This window comes from Lepidochelys kempii, chromosome 7 (genome assembly GCF_965140285.1).
Source record: "Lepidochelys kempii isolate rLepKem1 chromosome 7, rLepKem1.hap1, whole genome shotgun sequence".
Lineage (NCBI taxonomy): Eukaryota > Metazoa > Chordata > Testudines > Cheloniidae > Lepidochelys > Lepidochelys kempii.
Window position 1 is genome coordinate 38078342 of NC_136386.1, and position 14874 is coordinate 38093215.

At 42.6% G+C, this 14874-nt stretch overlaps 1 protein-coding gene across 7 annotated transcripts in view; it reads right to left on the bottom strand.

Moving 5' to 3' along the window:
- The window catches only part of SYN2 (synapsin II), a 434891-nt gene that overhangs the window by 47679 nt on the left and 372338 nt on the right, over positions 1-14874 (bottom strand). For all 7 annotated transcript variants that reach the window (XM_073352278.2, XM_073352279.2, XM_073352281.2 and 4 more), the window contains one exon: positions 14042-14144. In XM_073352278.2, coding sequence (XP_073208379.1) covers positions 14042-14144 — 103 coding nt within the window. The remainder of the gene's footprint in view (positions 1-14041; positions 14145-14874) is intronic.

Sequence of the window (14874 nt, forward strand, 5' to 3'; positions counted from 1 at the left end):
AATGGCCACAGCTGCAATTTAAATTTTAAAAACTCATGCATGTTCTATAAACCAAAAATCTGTGTAGAAATTATTCAAGATATAAATACAAACGATAAGTGCATTTGAGAAAACTGTAAGCAGTTCGCAGAGAATTGGTGAACCAAGAGGGGAAATTCATCAACAAATTACAATGAGTTATGTGTCCAACTCTATTAATCAGTTAGTTTATTATCATCAAGGTTACATATCAAAAGTATGAACTAGTATGTAAAAGGAAGTCAGCCAGTGGAAGTATAATATTTTGAGTGATAATGTTAATAACCTACACCTATAAAAGGACACATGGACTGAGGTGATAGTTAACCATGATATACTTAGGATGGATTCGCCATCACTGGAAACTTTTAAATCAAGATCAGATGCTTTTTGTTTCTATGCTCTAGTTCAAATAGGAATCAATTCAGAAAAGTCCTATGGCCTGTGTTATCGGCCCTTCTGGCTCTATAATCTGTGATGGGATTGGAACTTGCTCACTAGGACCTGAACCAAGATCACTAACCTATTTTACACAGGCCGCCAATTACCCTTCTGCTGGTAATGGCTTTCAGTTATTTTTGACCTATGCTGAATTAGAACTAGAGACATAGAGGTAAAAAGCTCCCAATTTCATTACTAATTCCCTCACCAATAGATGCAATCCTAATACTTTTCTGCTTACGATAACTGATGATCTGTTTCTTGAACAATCTCTGGCAAACTTCAATGGACTTTTAAAACCAAAATTAAATTACTCTATGTACTGTTCAATATACTTTACTGACTGTGGTACAACTCTGATGCTTAAGGAACTGAAACTTATTTCACCAGAAACCTGCTGGAAAAGTTGTAATTCGAAATGGCCATTTTCCAGTCCTATAGTGAACATTTAGCTGACACTTGGCTGGGAAACGTGAATCCGCACAGACAGATGTGGTTTCTCAGGTACATCTAGGGGACATATTTACCTTTAAAAGATTAATCTTGGCCTCCTGAAAATCCAAAATTTCATATAGCACAGACTAGTGTGCAATATGGTGTCAGAGATTTCTGAATAAGGGAAAGTCTTGATCAACTGGGCAAACAAGTTTTACAGCTGGATCTGGTTTCTTTTACTGAGCTAAAATATGGTATCAACTAATATCAGTCCATGGTAGTTGATAAAGTGTAAAATATGCTCCTGATTTTTGGCCAGGTCTCAAACAATACAGCAATTGGAATTTTGCTGCTGAAATGCAATTCTGACAGAAAATTGTGGGTGCAGTTATACAGCACAGGTGCATACATTTAGATGCCTAACTACCTAATTTAGGGCTGCAAATTACTGATAGATTGTTTTTGATCTGTTAATTGCAGGCCATGTTAAACGTCTGACCACAGGTGCCGGCTTCCTCCTTGCCCCAGGAATGCTCAACCCTTACTCCACCCCTTCTTCCAACCCCTCACCTGCGCCTCTTCCTCCCCCTGCTCCTCCTGCACACCGTGGAACAGCTGACCTCAGCAGGCAGGAGGTGCTGGGAGGGAGAAGTTGAGTGGTGGGGTTGCCAGTGGATGGGAGGGGAGGACAGGGGGAGCTGGCTGGCAGTGGGTGCTAAGCACCCACTAATTTTTTTCCCGTGGGTGCTTGAGGGCTGGAGCACCCACAGAGTCAGCACCTATGCTTGTGGCCCTCTTTATTTAATGACTTACCCAGTGAGATTTTCTGAATCAGATGGGGTTATGGAAAGAAGAACTGATGTCCCATGTACAGGAGTACCATTCAGTATTCCTTACATTCCATTTTGATATTAAGATTTTTATGCCTTATTTTGTCCAATACTATGTCCTGAGTTTGGAGCAATATCAACTAAGTTAGAAAAATAATTGAGCTTAATCTCAGTGTCCATGGGAGAAAAATATAACGAGGCTGAAAGTTTTCCAGTACAACAGCAAGTGACTTAGCGCTCTACCAATGAAATGCCAATTAAAAGCACTGCATTTTTTTAAAAAAGCCTAAATTGGCTGAACATAGTCTACACTGAATGGTGTTTCCAGTAGCTGCTGCTTAGCTGTTTTTTCCAAGTTAGGATATTTTACACAAGTATTTGCCACAACTTTCCCAAAAGCTGATGTATAGCCAGTTGGGGGTATAAGGTAAGTACTTATGATATGATGTAATTAGACCCATATCAATAAATCATGTGAAGTAGTTACTGGACACTGTGAATTTCTAGTTCACTAGCTAATAATGGTTTGCAGTGACTGTATTTATTTTGCTACATAACATATGTTTGTTGTATCTTTATCTAAAAATACAACAAGAAGTTAATGAAAAAAGAAGCCCATCACTGGTGAATACAGCCTTTTGGAATGTATAGTGTGGCAAAGAAACCACATGGGAAAGAGAGGGGGAATAATCCAACTATTGCACTGTGGTTGGTTAATGTGTTTGAAATTAGAAAAGTGGTGAGCTACCAGGAAACCATTAGTCCAGCCAGCTAACCAAAGAATCTGTTGTATCAGCCCTGCTTACTCCATTTCTTTGACCATAACTGCATAACAGACACTAGATTGAAAGAAAAGGAATACCTGTGGCACCTTAGAGATTAACAAGTACTCCTGTTAGTCTCTAAGGTGCCACAAGTACACCTTTTCTTTTTGTGAATACAGACTAACACGGCTGCTACTCTGAAACCTAGATTAAAAGAGATTTCTTTAATTTTCACACAGTTACACTGATTCACATTGGCCATACTCTGTTGCATCTTGGGATATAAATGGTGAACTGGGGCAAACTACACTGTAAAAACAATACCTTAAATATTGTTTATCTTTTAGATAAAATGTAAGCAATCCTAAACTTTATTGGTGCTGGTATTTACTAAAAGTAGATAATATGAAATTTGTTTAAAAATATTTTAAGTGAAGGTAAGAATATCTTGCTGCCTGATTATCCATATTTGAAACTATTCAGACAGATGCAATCCAATGATAACCTTGACAGGAATGAGGGAATAGTGGATTTGGTATTATATTTAGGGACCATCTTTTTATGGCCAGATTGTGTCCTTAATCTGGAGTGTGCTTGGGATGGTGCAGAGCTGTATTTCCCTATGGGCACCATCCCTCCCTCAGGTCCTGAGTATATAAGATTCATTGTTCCTTAAAATTATGGAGCCTGCTTTCCTCCATGGGCCAATAGGACCATGACCTTAGTTTCTTCCCTTTATGTTGGCTTGCACTCCAGGGGCCAACCTGAGCAAGAAATCTCTAGCATTTTCGTATGAAATCTGTAAAAGATAATGCATTTAGGGTTGATGATCCATCACTGCATTAGTATACTGTATTTTTTCCATGTCTGTGCTCCAAAGAGCAAACTCACTAAACTTGTAAATAAATTTATTGGCACCTGGGAAAACATCTTTAGAAATCTGTTTGAAATTAAAAAGTTATAACACTTGTAAAATAAAAACCTCGATCTAATGTGAGTTATATATAACAACAGCTGGATCTTATATACTGCTTTTCATCAATACTTGATGAAGCTCTTTACGAAAGAGGTCAGTATCATCTCCATTTTACAGATGGTGAAACTAATAAATTTATTTGTTTTTAAGGGCATGTCTACATGGGGAAATTAGTGTGGTATAAGCTAAAGCATGAATTTAAAGTGCACAAACTATTCTGCACTAACTCCCCATTTAGAAAAGCTTTAAGATTCCTACCTGCTTAAAGCTGCAAAAATATTCTGAATGAAATCTGAAATGTTATCAAAGACTGTGGTTTATAGATCTACAGGTAGGAAGCTGGTTTCTGCAGGGAAGAAGGTCCTGTAGATTGATTATAGGGTAGGTATCAGTAAAACTCAAAACCAATTCAGTATTAAATACAAATCAGAAGGATGCTTCTGTGGGGCCAATGTAAAGGATTTGATCTAATTCAGGGTCTTGTACCACCATTATAAGTGCATCTTGTGTAGCTTCTTCCAGTTTTGGTTTTCCAAGAATGAATTGTGGAGAGACGGCACTCACTAGTACTCTGCAGTGCAAAGCAGTGTCCAAAGTATCAACTCTTGCTGCTGTGCAGCAGTGTGTAAAAACTAGGGAAGCATATTTTTTACATTTGTCATTCTATCAATTACATAATAAGTATGAAAAGAAGTTGAACCCTGTAAATTGACATTAATTTGATGTTTTATTAGCATGAACTTGTGAGACAGTTAAAGCATAGTATGACATAATACATGACATAGTATTCTTGTCAGCAAGTTAAGGAAGTATGGGCTGGATGAATGCACTATAAGGTGGGTAGAAAGCTGGCTAAATTGTCGGGCTCAACAGGTAGTGATCAATGGCTCCATGTCTAGTTGGCAGCCGGTATCAAGTGGAGTGCCCCAAGGGTCGGTCCTGGGGCCGGTTTTATTCAATATCTTCATAAATGATCTGGAGGATGGTGTGGATTGCACTCTCAGCAAATTTGCGGATGATACTAAACTGGGAGGAGTGGTAGATACGCTGGAGGGGAGGGATAGGATACAGAAGGACCTAGACCAATTGGAAGATTGGGCCAAAAGGAATCTGATGAGGTTCAATAAGGATAAGTGCAGGGTCCTGCACTTAGGACGGAAGAACCCAATGCACAGCTACAGACTAGGGACCGAATGGCTAGGCAGCAGTTCTGCAGAAAAGGACCTAGGAGTGACAGTGGACGAGAAGCTGGATATGAGTCAGCAGTGTGCCCTTGTTGCCAAGAAGGCCAATGGCATTTTGGGATGTATAAGTAGGGGCATAGCGAGCAGATCGAGGGACGTGATCGTTCCCCTCTATTCGACATTGGTGAGGCCTCATCTGGAGTACTGTGTCCAGTTTTGGGCCCCACACTTCAAGAAGGATGTGGATAAATTGGAGAGAGTCCAGCGAAGGGCAACAAAAATGATTAGGGGACTGGAACACATGAGTTATGAGGAGAGGCTGAGGGAGCTGGGATTGTTTAGCCTGCAGAAGAGAAGAATGAGGGGGGATTTGATAGATAGCTGCTTTCAACTACCTGAAAGGGGGTTCCAAAGAGGATGGCTCTAGACTGTTCTCAATGGTAGCAGATGACAGAACGAGGAGTAATGGTCTCAAGTTGCAGTGGGGGAGGTTTAGATTGGATATTAGGAAAAACTTTTTCACTAAGAGGGTGGTGAAACACTGGAATGCGTTACCTAGGGAGGTGGTAGAATCTCCTTCCTTAGAGGTTTTTAAGGTCAGGCTTGACAAAGCCCTGGCTGGGATGATTTAACTGGGAATTGGTCCTGCTTTGAGCAGGGGGTTGGACTAGATGACCTCCTGAGGTCCCTTCCAACCCTGATATTCTATGATTCTATAAGCTAAATGTTGAATTCGTAAAATTTGTTCATATTTCTATAGCATGTCTTTGGTGTAATGGTGATGGCAGCTGAGTATTCAAACTGAGGTGAAAAGAACAGAAACTAAATGAACAGATCTGATAATGGCACAGAATAATTACTTGGCTTTCCTGCTGGTAAACCTGACAACCAATTCTTCTAGCTGATTCTTTAATTAGCTTTATTACTCTCTAACAGGACTTTGACTTTACAGACACAGTCCTTTGCAGTATGAAAGTAAATCTGCAAAGGCTTCCTTTTGCCCTAGCACATAGCCAGCTACTTTTTAAATACAACAGTCTGTAGAATACTATTCTGTCCCTAGGACATGGGTTGCCACAGGTATTCAGAATGATACCTTTCTGCTGGAAAAGCCAACTAGAATTCATCAGAAATAGCAGTGGCAGCAAAAAGGAATGACTACAACATAGTAAAGATGTAGCTAATTTTTTTTTTTAAAAAATGTAGGAATATTCTAGAGAACGTTTAACAGTTAGGCAAAGAATGCTCATAAAGACCCCCTCTCTAAGAGAATAGTAGGGATCATAATCAGAGTTTCAAGTAGAGCTGGTAAGAAAATGCCAGTTTATTGAACTTGAAATATCTTGTGAAAGGAAGTTGGGTGTGATGAACTTTCACCAAATCACAGGCAAGTTTTCATTGGACTTATCTGGTTGCCTGACAAACTGCTGGGGAGTCTGGGCTTCTAAGGCCCACAGCTCCAGGGTAGCCCCATCATGTGGACTGCATGGGTCCCTGGCTCCAGTTACAGCCCCACCATGCCAGGGCTTCCAGGTTCCCTGCCATTGAGCTAGAAGCTGAAAGCCCTGCGAGCCCCATGTCCACAGCTGTGTGACTCGAACTGGCACTCTCAGGACTTCTAGCTTCCCTGCCGTGGAGCAAGGAGGTCCTTTGATGGACTTAGAATCATAGGGTTAAAAAGGACCACAAGGGTCATCTAGTCTAACCCCCTGCCAATATACAGGATTTGTGGTGTCTAAACCATCTAAGATAGATGGCTATCCAGCCTCCTTTTGAAAACCTCCAGTGAAGGAGCTTCCACAACCTCCATAGGCAGTCTGTTCCATTGTCCTACTGTTCTTACAGTTAGGAAGTTTTCCCTGATATTTAATCTAAATCTGCTATGCTGTAGTTTGTACCCCTTGCCTCCTGTCCTACCCTCTTTGGCAAGAGAGAACAACTTTTCTCCCTCTTTTTTATGGCAGCCTTTCAAGTATTTGAAGACTGCTATCATGTCCCCCCTTAATCTCCTCTTTTCTGAACTAAACATACCCAGTTCCTTCAGTCTTTGCTCATATGGCTTGCATTTCATCTCTTGATCATCTTTGTCAATTGCCTCTGGATCCTTTCCAGTTTCTCTATATCCTTTCTATACATTGCTGACCAAAATGGGACGCAGTACTCCAGCTGAAGCCTAATCAATGCTGAGTAGAGCAGTACTATCACCTCCTGTGACTTGTATGCAATGCCTCTGTTAATGCAACCTAAAATTGCATTTCCTTTTTTTTTTTTTTTGGTAACAGCATTGCATTGCTGACTCATGTTGATGTTGTGATCCGCCACTACTCCCAAATCTTCTCAGCAGTGCTGCTGCCAAGCCTGCTATCCCCCATTCTGTATTTCTGCATTTGGTTTATCTTCCTTAACTGTAGCACCTTATATTTGTCTTTTGTTGAATTTCATTTCGTTGTTTATAGCCCAGTTCTCCCAATTTATCAAGATCCCTCTGAATTTTAGCTCTATCCTCCAAAGTGCTGGCAACCCCTGCCCAGCTTTGTGTCATCTGCAAATTTGATCAAGATGCTCTCTATTCCTACATCTAGGTCATTAATAAAGATGTTAAACACCAGACCCAGAACAGATCCCTGTGGAAATCCACTGAGACCTCCCTCCAATCTGACATCATTCTATTAATAGTTATTCTTTGTTTGCGGTTGTTTAACCAATTATGTATCCAATTAATGGTAGTTCTGCCAAGCCCACATTTCTCCAGCTTATTTATCAGAATGTCATGTGGGACTGTGTCAAAAGCCCTGCTGAAGTCCACCACATTCCCTCTATCCATCAAACCAGTTACCCTGTCAAAGAAGTCAGAAGGTCTGTAGCTCCAGAGCAGCCCCACCATGCAGGTGAGCAGGTAACCAGCAAGTCTGAGAGTCTGAAAGCCCTGCGCCTCTGGTACAAGAGCAGTCCACATTGTCGGGCTGCCCCATAGCTGCAGAACCTGGCAGCTGCTGACTGAAATTGATACTGCTAATAGTGGCAGTGAACCTCACAAAAATGTCAATTACAGTCTGTAGCTGTTGGTCTTGGGAAGCACAGCTAGTTTTGGAAACACTATGTGTCAGTGTTTCTGCAACTAACATTTTTTTGGATTTCCAGTTTACGAGAAATTCTGAAATATCGACATTTCTTGCAACCTGGAAACCCCACATTTCAACCAGCTCTGGTTTCAAGGGGTCATAACTACATTTATTGCACACGCCAACTATAGAACATTGTTTCAACTTACTGTCATTTCTGGTCTCAGAGTTTTAGATCTAACTTTTTTCTCCAGAGAATATATGCAGAACACAATGGGCACATATACATCCTTCAAAAATGGATGCTGCAACAGAGCTTGCTCAAAAACAAAAAAGGTAAGTTTTTCATCAATTTTTTTTTAATTTGAGAAAATTGTGGGTAAAGATGATTTGTGGAAGTTTTGCCAAACTTCTCCCCACATTTTCATGACCAAATGTTTATATTTTTCACTGGAAAAAAATCAATTTTTCCCAAAATATTACTAGCTGTAATGCTGAGTCACAGATATAGGAATACATGCCAGCTTTTGAAGAGTACCACTCCAATAAGTGTGTCAGGATATGGCAAAGTAGATGAGTGCTGCCCCTTAGTTTCAAGAGCAGTGCAGCTGCAGAGATTAACTGATTTAGGCACCAGAGACAGCTGGAATGGTTTGCTGTCCACTCTTAATTAGTGGTTACATCAGCCTCTTCCAAAGATAGAGCCTGCTCCTAAGACAGGACACAAATTCAGCATTTTTTATTCTGGGGACAGATCTCCGTAACCACAGGGAATAATGCTTCTAATGGAATGTTGTTTGTACAGATGCTGAGGGAGAGGCAGAAGTGACTGCCAAACCCAGAGAATAGCATTTTTGAGCTGATGGAAGAGCGGGTGTTTCACTTACAAAGGGCCGCAAAACAAACAATCCATATTCTCTGTGAGGAGCCCTGAAGAAGGGGGTGGGAGTTGGGGTATAGCATGACAGATGTGTTGTAGTCCTGCAACACCAGTGGCAGTCAAGGTCAGCACTGCCAGAGAACAACTGGAGATACCACTATTGTTAGCCAGCCAGTCCCAAAACATTAATTGATGCCATTCTTGATCAGTTATATGAGGAAGGAATAGAAGCTGCTCCAATGTTAATCTTTTCTACTCAGTAAGTGCTAAGGAATAATAATTGTATTGGTTTCAGGAAGCAGCACCTTCCAAGCCAGGGGAAAAATCCTCCTGGGGGGTTGGTTAAAAAGGAGTGCCTGTGTCTGCATGGAGAGAAGGAAGTGCTGCTGGTGAGAAGTTTGACCTAACCCAGAAACCTAATATATCTAGAAATCTGTATTTTAAACTGTAATTGTTGATAGCCAAAGACATTGAAAACCATTTATAAACATGTGAAAGCAAAACATGAAACCCCATGAGGAAAAACTCTAAAAGAGGCTAATATTTGAAGATGAGGGTCTGTAGATTTTTCGTTTTCAGAATAAGACTTATTTCTTACTCCAAAATGCTAAGTGTCTGTAAATTTGCTTCAGTGTGCTTAGCACTTATGACATATTTCTGTCCTTATGAATTCAGTGTATTTCAAAAACACTTCCATATTATTTATGATCACTCACATCACTGGTACAAAACAAGTATGCTAATAATATTACATGCCCAGTTAGGAGGCTTTAAAATGCAAATAATTAGCTGTTTGTTATGGAAAATGTGCCAAACAACAGGAGAACCACATTCAATCCACCTACCTGTATAAGAGAAAACTATTTCAGAACAATGAAGAATAGCTGAGCCTTCTTTAGACTTGGATAAAATATCAAAGAAATAACACTTGCATACAGTGAGCATTCACTGGACTAAATCATAAATAATGGATCTCTTTAGAAAAGGTGCTTTAAAAGTACAGCTAGAACATAAAGTTCATGAGACATAACATGGTGTCAGCAGTTTGTATCTGATTCTGGTACTGTCTATTGCTTAAAGATTTTGAGGACTGAAAAGAAGCAGAGCTTTAAATCATGAAAATCTGAAATGACCATCCACAGCACAAAACAAACCAGCTAAATTACCAGGGGAATATGATTAATGATAACAGCATATAAAATGAAAAGCGATGGGCAATATGAAATTCGGTAATCAGCTTCCAGAGGCCAGAGCTAGTGTTATTTTCATAAGACATACAATTATAATAATAATTTAGAGTTGGTTTTCTTTCAGCATAAAAGTCAAGAAGTAATGCACCTAGTACCACAGATATCCTGATATTGTGAGTCTCTGCTTACGTATGTCCCAAATCATGAACCTTGTATTATACAGAGGGTATCTCCCTAGAACAGTTGTTCTCAAACTTTTGTACTGTTGACCCCTTTCACATAGCAACAGAGGTGAAAGTAAGCCGGTATGCCTCAGGCCCTTTAAATTGCCTCCAGAGTCCCGCTGCTGGAGCCCTGGGGTAGCGGCTGCAGGGCTCTGATGGCTATTTAAAGGGCCTGGGGCTCCCCTGCTTCTACTGCCCCGGCCCTTTAAATAGCCTCCGGATCCCCGCCGTTGCCACTCCAGGGCTCTGGGGGCTATTTAAAGGGCCGGTGCGGTAGAAGCAGGGGAGCCGCAGTCCCTTAAATAGCCCCCAGAGCTCTGGGGTAGCGGGGGCTCCAGGGGTTATTTAAAGGGCCAGGGCTCCAGCTGCCTCCGCCGCCCCGGTCCTTTAAATAGCCGCTAGAGCCCCGCCGCTCCCCCAGGGCTCCGGTGGCTAATTAAAGGACCGGGGCAGTAGAAGCAGGGGAGCCCCGGGCCCTTTAAATAGCGCTGGAGCTCCGGGGGGCTGCTGCTGCTACCCCGGGGGGGGTGGAGAAGGAGGGGGGCACTTACCTTACAGGGTGGGCTGGGGCTGGCTCTGACCCCCTCAGCCCCGCCCCTTCCGCCCTAGGCCCCGCCCCTTCCGGGGGCCAGAGGTGGCCCCAGCGTACTGGTAAGTTGCTTGACTTACTTTCACCCCTGCATAGCAAGCCTCTGAGTGCGACCTCCCCTTCCTTATACATTAAAAACACATTTTTATATATTTAACACCATTCTAAATGCTGGAGGAAAAACGTGGTTTGGGTTTGAGGCTGACAGCTCATGACCCCCTGAGGGGTCCCAACCCCCAGTTTGAGAACCCCTGGCCTAGACAGAAAGTGTGTATTTACAAAGGACCCAGTCTTCCTGTCTGAGAGGATGTGTTTGTTGAAGGGGTCCTAACATTGCATCTGAATTTGACTTAAGTGTACCTATGTTTTTTATACATTGTGTGCGCATTGTGTAGTGGTCTACTATTTTAAGTCAGAATTTGTATTATCTTATTGTATTGGGTGCAAGTGTGTTTATACAGTTTGACATTTAAAAAGTCAGCATTTACCCTCTGTTATCAAACCATGTCTGAGACACCACAGGTTTCCCCCTATCCTAAAGTAGGCAATCTTTGTGGTATCTCAGAACAACTGTGCGGTAAATGTTGACTTTTTAATAGCGATCACTACAAGTTTATAGGAAATCACAGATTTTACATATATCATGAATCTGATCTTCTAGAGCAGTTCTACATCTGAATGGATAATACAACTTTTAACAATCAATGCTGATGAACATGTCACCATTTCCAAAACAATTCAGCTGACTCTGTAGAGTAGCAAAGAATTACCATACTTCTATCAGTTCTGTAATTTCAGTGCAGTGTCTATTATATATGATATTTTTAAATGGTCCTTAAGTAGGCTCACTACTGTTGATTAGATTTTTTTCGAAAAACAGGAGTATTTCTGGTGCAGATGGTCAGGGCATGTGCTCAAAAGGAGGAAGAAAAATGAAGTACTGTGCATGTCTCTTATGAGATTTTCAGTCACAACTTTTTTTTAATCAGTGAAAACATTTTTCAGACCGGTCACAGGCACTGGTCCTCATCTAGAAAGGTACTGAGTGCATGCTAACTTCAGTGGGAGGTGCTTACCATTTTGCAGGTGTTGCACAGAACCTTGCATGATTGTGCTCTAAGTCCATGGTAAACTGTAAATTCAAGCACTATCCTCTATTTTGAATTAGCAGAAGATCAAAAAGGAGATTTTTTTTTATAAAGGGAAAATGTACTTCCACAAGCTTACAATCGGCCAGCTTAACCAGCTTTATAGAAACTTAATAAAATTGAAATTACTGCATTGCTGAAAACAAGCATGGCAGACTTCAACTAAACAGGGAATATTTCAGAGAGAGTTGCAGTATACGAGGAAGTGAAAATAGGGGGTTAGAATGGAATGGCTTTCATCCTGCTGGATGTGTACAGAGTTGTTTTGATGTGGCCAAGCATACTGTCTGAGGAAACAGGAGCTCTACAGTTTACATTCTTCAAGATGTGAGGGAGCTACTACTGATGAACTCTAATTTTTGAAGAGTACAGCACTGAGTTTGATCCTGCGAGCTTCTGAGCACCCTCAACTACTACTGATGTCAGTGGGAGTCGTGGGTGCTTAGCAGTAGACAGTGATGACAAATGAATTTTAATTGCATTTTTAAGCAGCTATATGTATTTTCTTCTTTTGGAATCTCACAAGCAGCACACAAAAGACCAAACCTTTTGCTTTTACTTAGAAATGGATACCATGATCCGTGAGGGGACAAAACCAGAACCTCTGTCTGGATACCAGTGTACTTTGTTAGCTTTGTTAGCTTTGTTAGCTTGGATAAAACCACCCTTGCTTTTGTTTTTGCAAAATCAGAACCTGACCGGGGCGGGGGCTTGAGTAAAATGGAACTGGGATCCTCAGGGCAGACTGTCCTGAGATGCTGAAAGCATCCTGCGTTGTTAGATTGTAGTGGAGTGGATTGGCCGCCCACAGACCCAGAGTGGGAGGAGCCCCTCATTGAACCCTGGTGGGCGGAGCCATGCCACACTCAACCCTCTCACCAGAAGTCAGTGGACGGGACCGGAAGTAAAAAGGCGTGCCAGAGAACTCCGTGAGGAGGCAGCCGCCGGAGGAGCCTGACGCCTCCTGTGAGCTCCCGAGCTGGGAGGCCACTGCAGACCCCGAGGGAGCCGAGGACTGGCCTGGACTGCCAGGGCCACTTACAGACCCTAGCACGGAGGAGCTGCAAACACGGACAGAGGCCTTCTTCCCTGACAACCAGGACGACCCTCTAAAGCCAGGTACACCCTGAGGGGGAGTTGGGAAGTGGGCCAGGGGTAGCCGACCCCTGTCTGGCTGCAAAGCTGACAGCAAGCGAGTCAACGTGTTGCGGTCAGGATCCCCGCTGACCCAGTGGCAGACCACTCTGCCGCTGCTAGGGCCCTAGGCCAGGACGCAGTGGAGTGGGTGGGCCTGCTTCCCGCCTGCCACCCCAATCTGTGGGTGGCAGTCTCCCCCTCTCTTAGGCAAGAAGCCAGTGCTTGTCAGCCCTCCGCCAGAGCTAGGAGGCCCGACTGTTTGCTCCTCAGCCTGAGTGCAGGCCTGAGCCCTTTAGACTCTCTACTGCCCTGCCCCGATCAAGGGCCTGGGCTAACTGGCTGTTCGCTGCCCGGCTTGAGTACAGGCCTGAGCCCAAGACTCTTTGCTGCCCCGACCAGGAGCTGGGGCTCCGTAACTGTGTTTGTTGTTTGGTCCTGATCACAGGCCCGAGCTCATGTCTCCCGTTGCCCCACTGATTCCCCACATCAGGCGACCCCCGGAGACATAGTGGGGTGGACTGGCTGCCCACAGACCAGGAGGGGGAGGAGCCACTCCCTCCAACGGACTACATAGATAAATAATCTGTGATGGCTTTTTTGGGGGGTAGGGTGGGGGTAAATCAAATGATCAAGAGCCATCAGGTCTAGAAACTCCTATATCATTTTGAAAAACCCAGCAGTGTCTTCTAGCAATGATGGTTCATGGGGTATCAGACCTGAAAATTGCAATTTAAGCTGAAAAAAAGGCACACAGTGAAAACAACGTTCTTAATTTGCCTTTCCATGTAAAGATATACTTTTGTTGGTGTTCCCTTGGGATAGTGCTGTACACAAATCTTACTCCAAAGTAATATTGGTGAGCCCATTTAGGAAGGAAAGTTTAAGAGTTGGGAAAATATGACATCTCCATTTGGTTTTGTTTGTAGTGTGTGTACATTTCCTCAGACACTAGAAAACATTGCTGTATGATATGGTTACATTTTCCAGCAAGCTGTTCCCCGAACTTGGTTATGGGGTCTTGCATTATGACTTAAACATTGTTAAATACACTACATCCTCAAATGCAAACAACCTGAACTGGATACCTAAATCATAGGTAAAGTGGTTTTACTTAGGTTTTTTAACAAGGAAATGCTTACATTGACAAGTATGGCATATCTTACCTCAAAAATATAATCCTTTCCATCCTTGCCATGTACAGCTTTGACAGCACAGATATCCAAACCCCCAAACATTTCAGAACAGGTGTCAACCCAGAGCTTGTACCTGTTGTGTAGAAAAAATAGTTCCCATCAGTATAAAATCAAGTCAAGTCCTCATTATTATATAGGCCTAATTTGATAGTTTGTTAGCTGGACAGTTGTTTTAAATTCACTATTCTCCTGAGTCTGTCAGCTTTACTGAATTTTCATTTACTATAGTAGTTTCTTCGAAATACTAGCCCAGTGTCCACTAGGCACAGTGTTGTGGTGTCACAGAGGAGCTAGCTCCCTATTTCTTGAGCTGGTGATATACTGGCCCTAGCTCCAGCATAGTTTAGAATACCCTTAAGGCTGATCGAAACCATGAATACTGGTACCTGCCCCTAAACCATGAATATTGGTCATCCATCATCTGACAGTAGCTGGAGCTCAGTAGCATTCCAGCCATGGTTCTTCTGTCTTTCACATGCTCTTTATGCTCAGGCCAAGAGTGGGTGGTGCAGCTACTTATGCTGGTTCTACACCAGCCAAGGACTCCCCAAAAGGCTAAATCATCAGCTGCTGAGATCTAGCCAAATTCGGAACCTTCTTTGCTGCTGGAGTGGTGCCAAGGAGCCAAAGTGAGGTAGACAACTGGGGCCACTCTAAATCTGTGTACATGAGCAGAGCTCCAAATACGCTGTTACGTAACTGTTGCCTGACACTGGCTCCGCTGCTTCTTAATTCTGGCTATTCTTACTATTCTATCAGGAAAGCTAATATCTGTTTTGAAACATGGGAGTGTCTTTATCTTC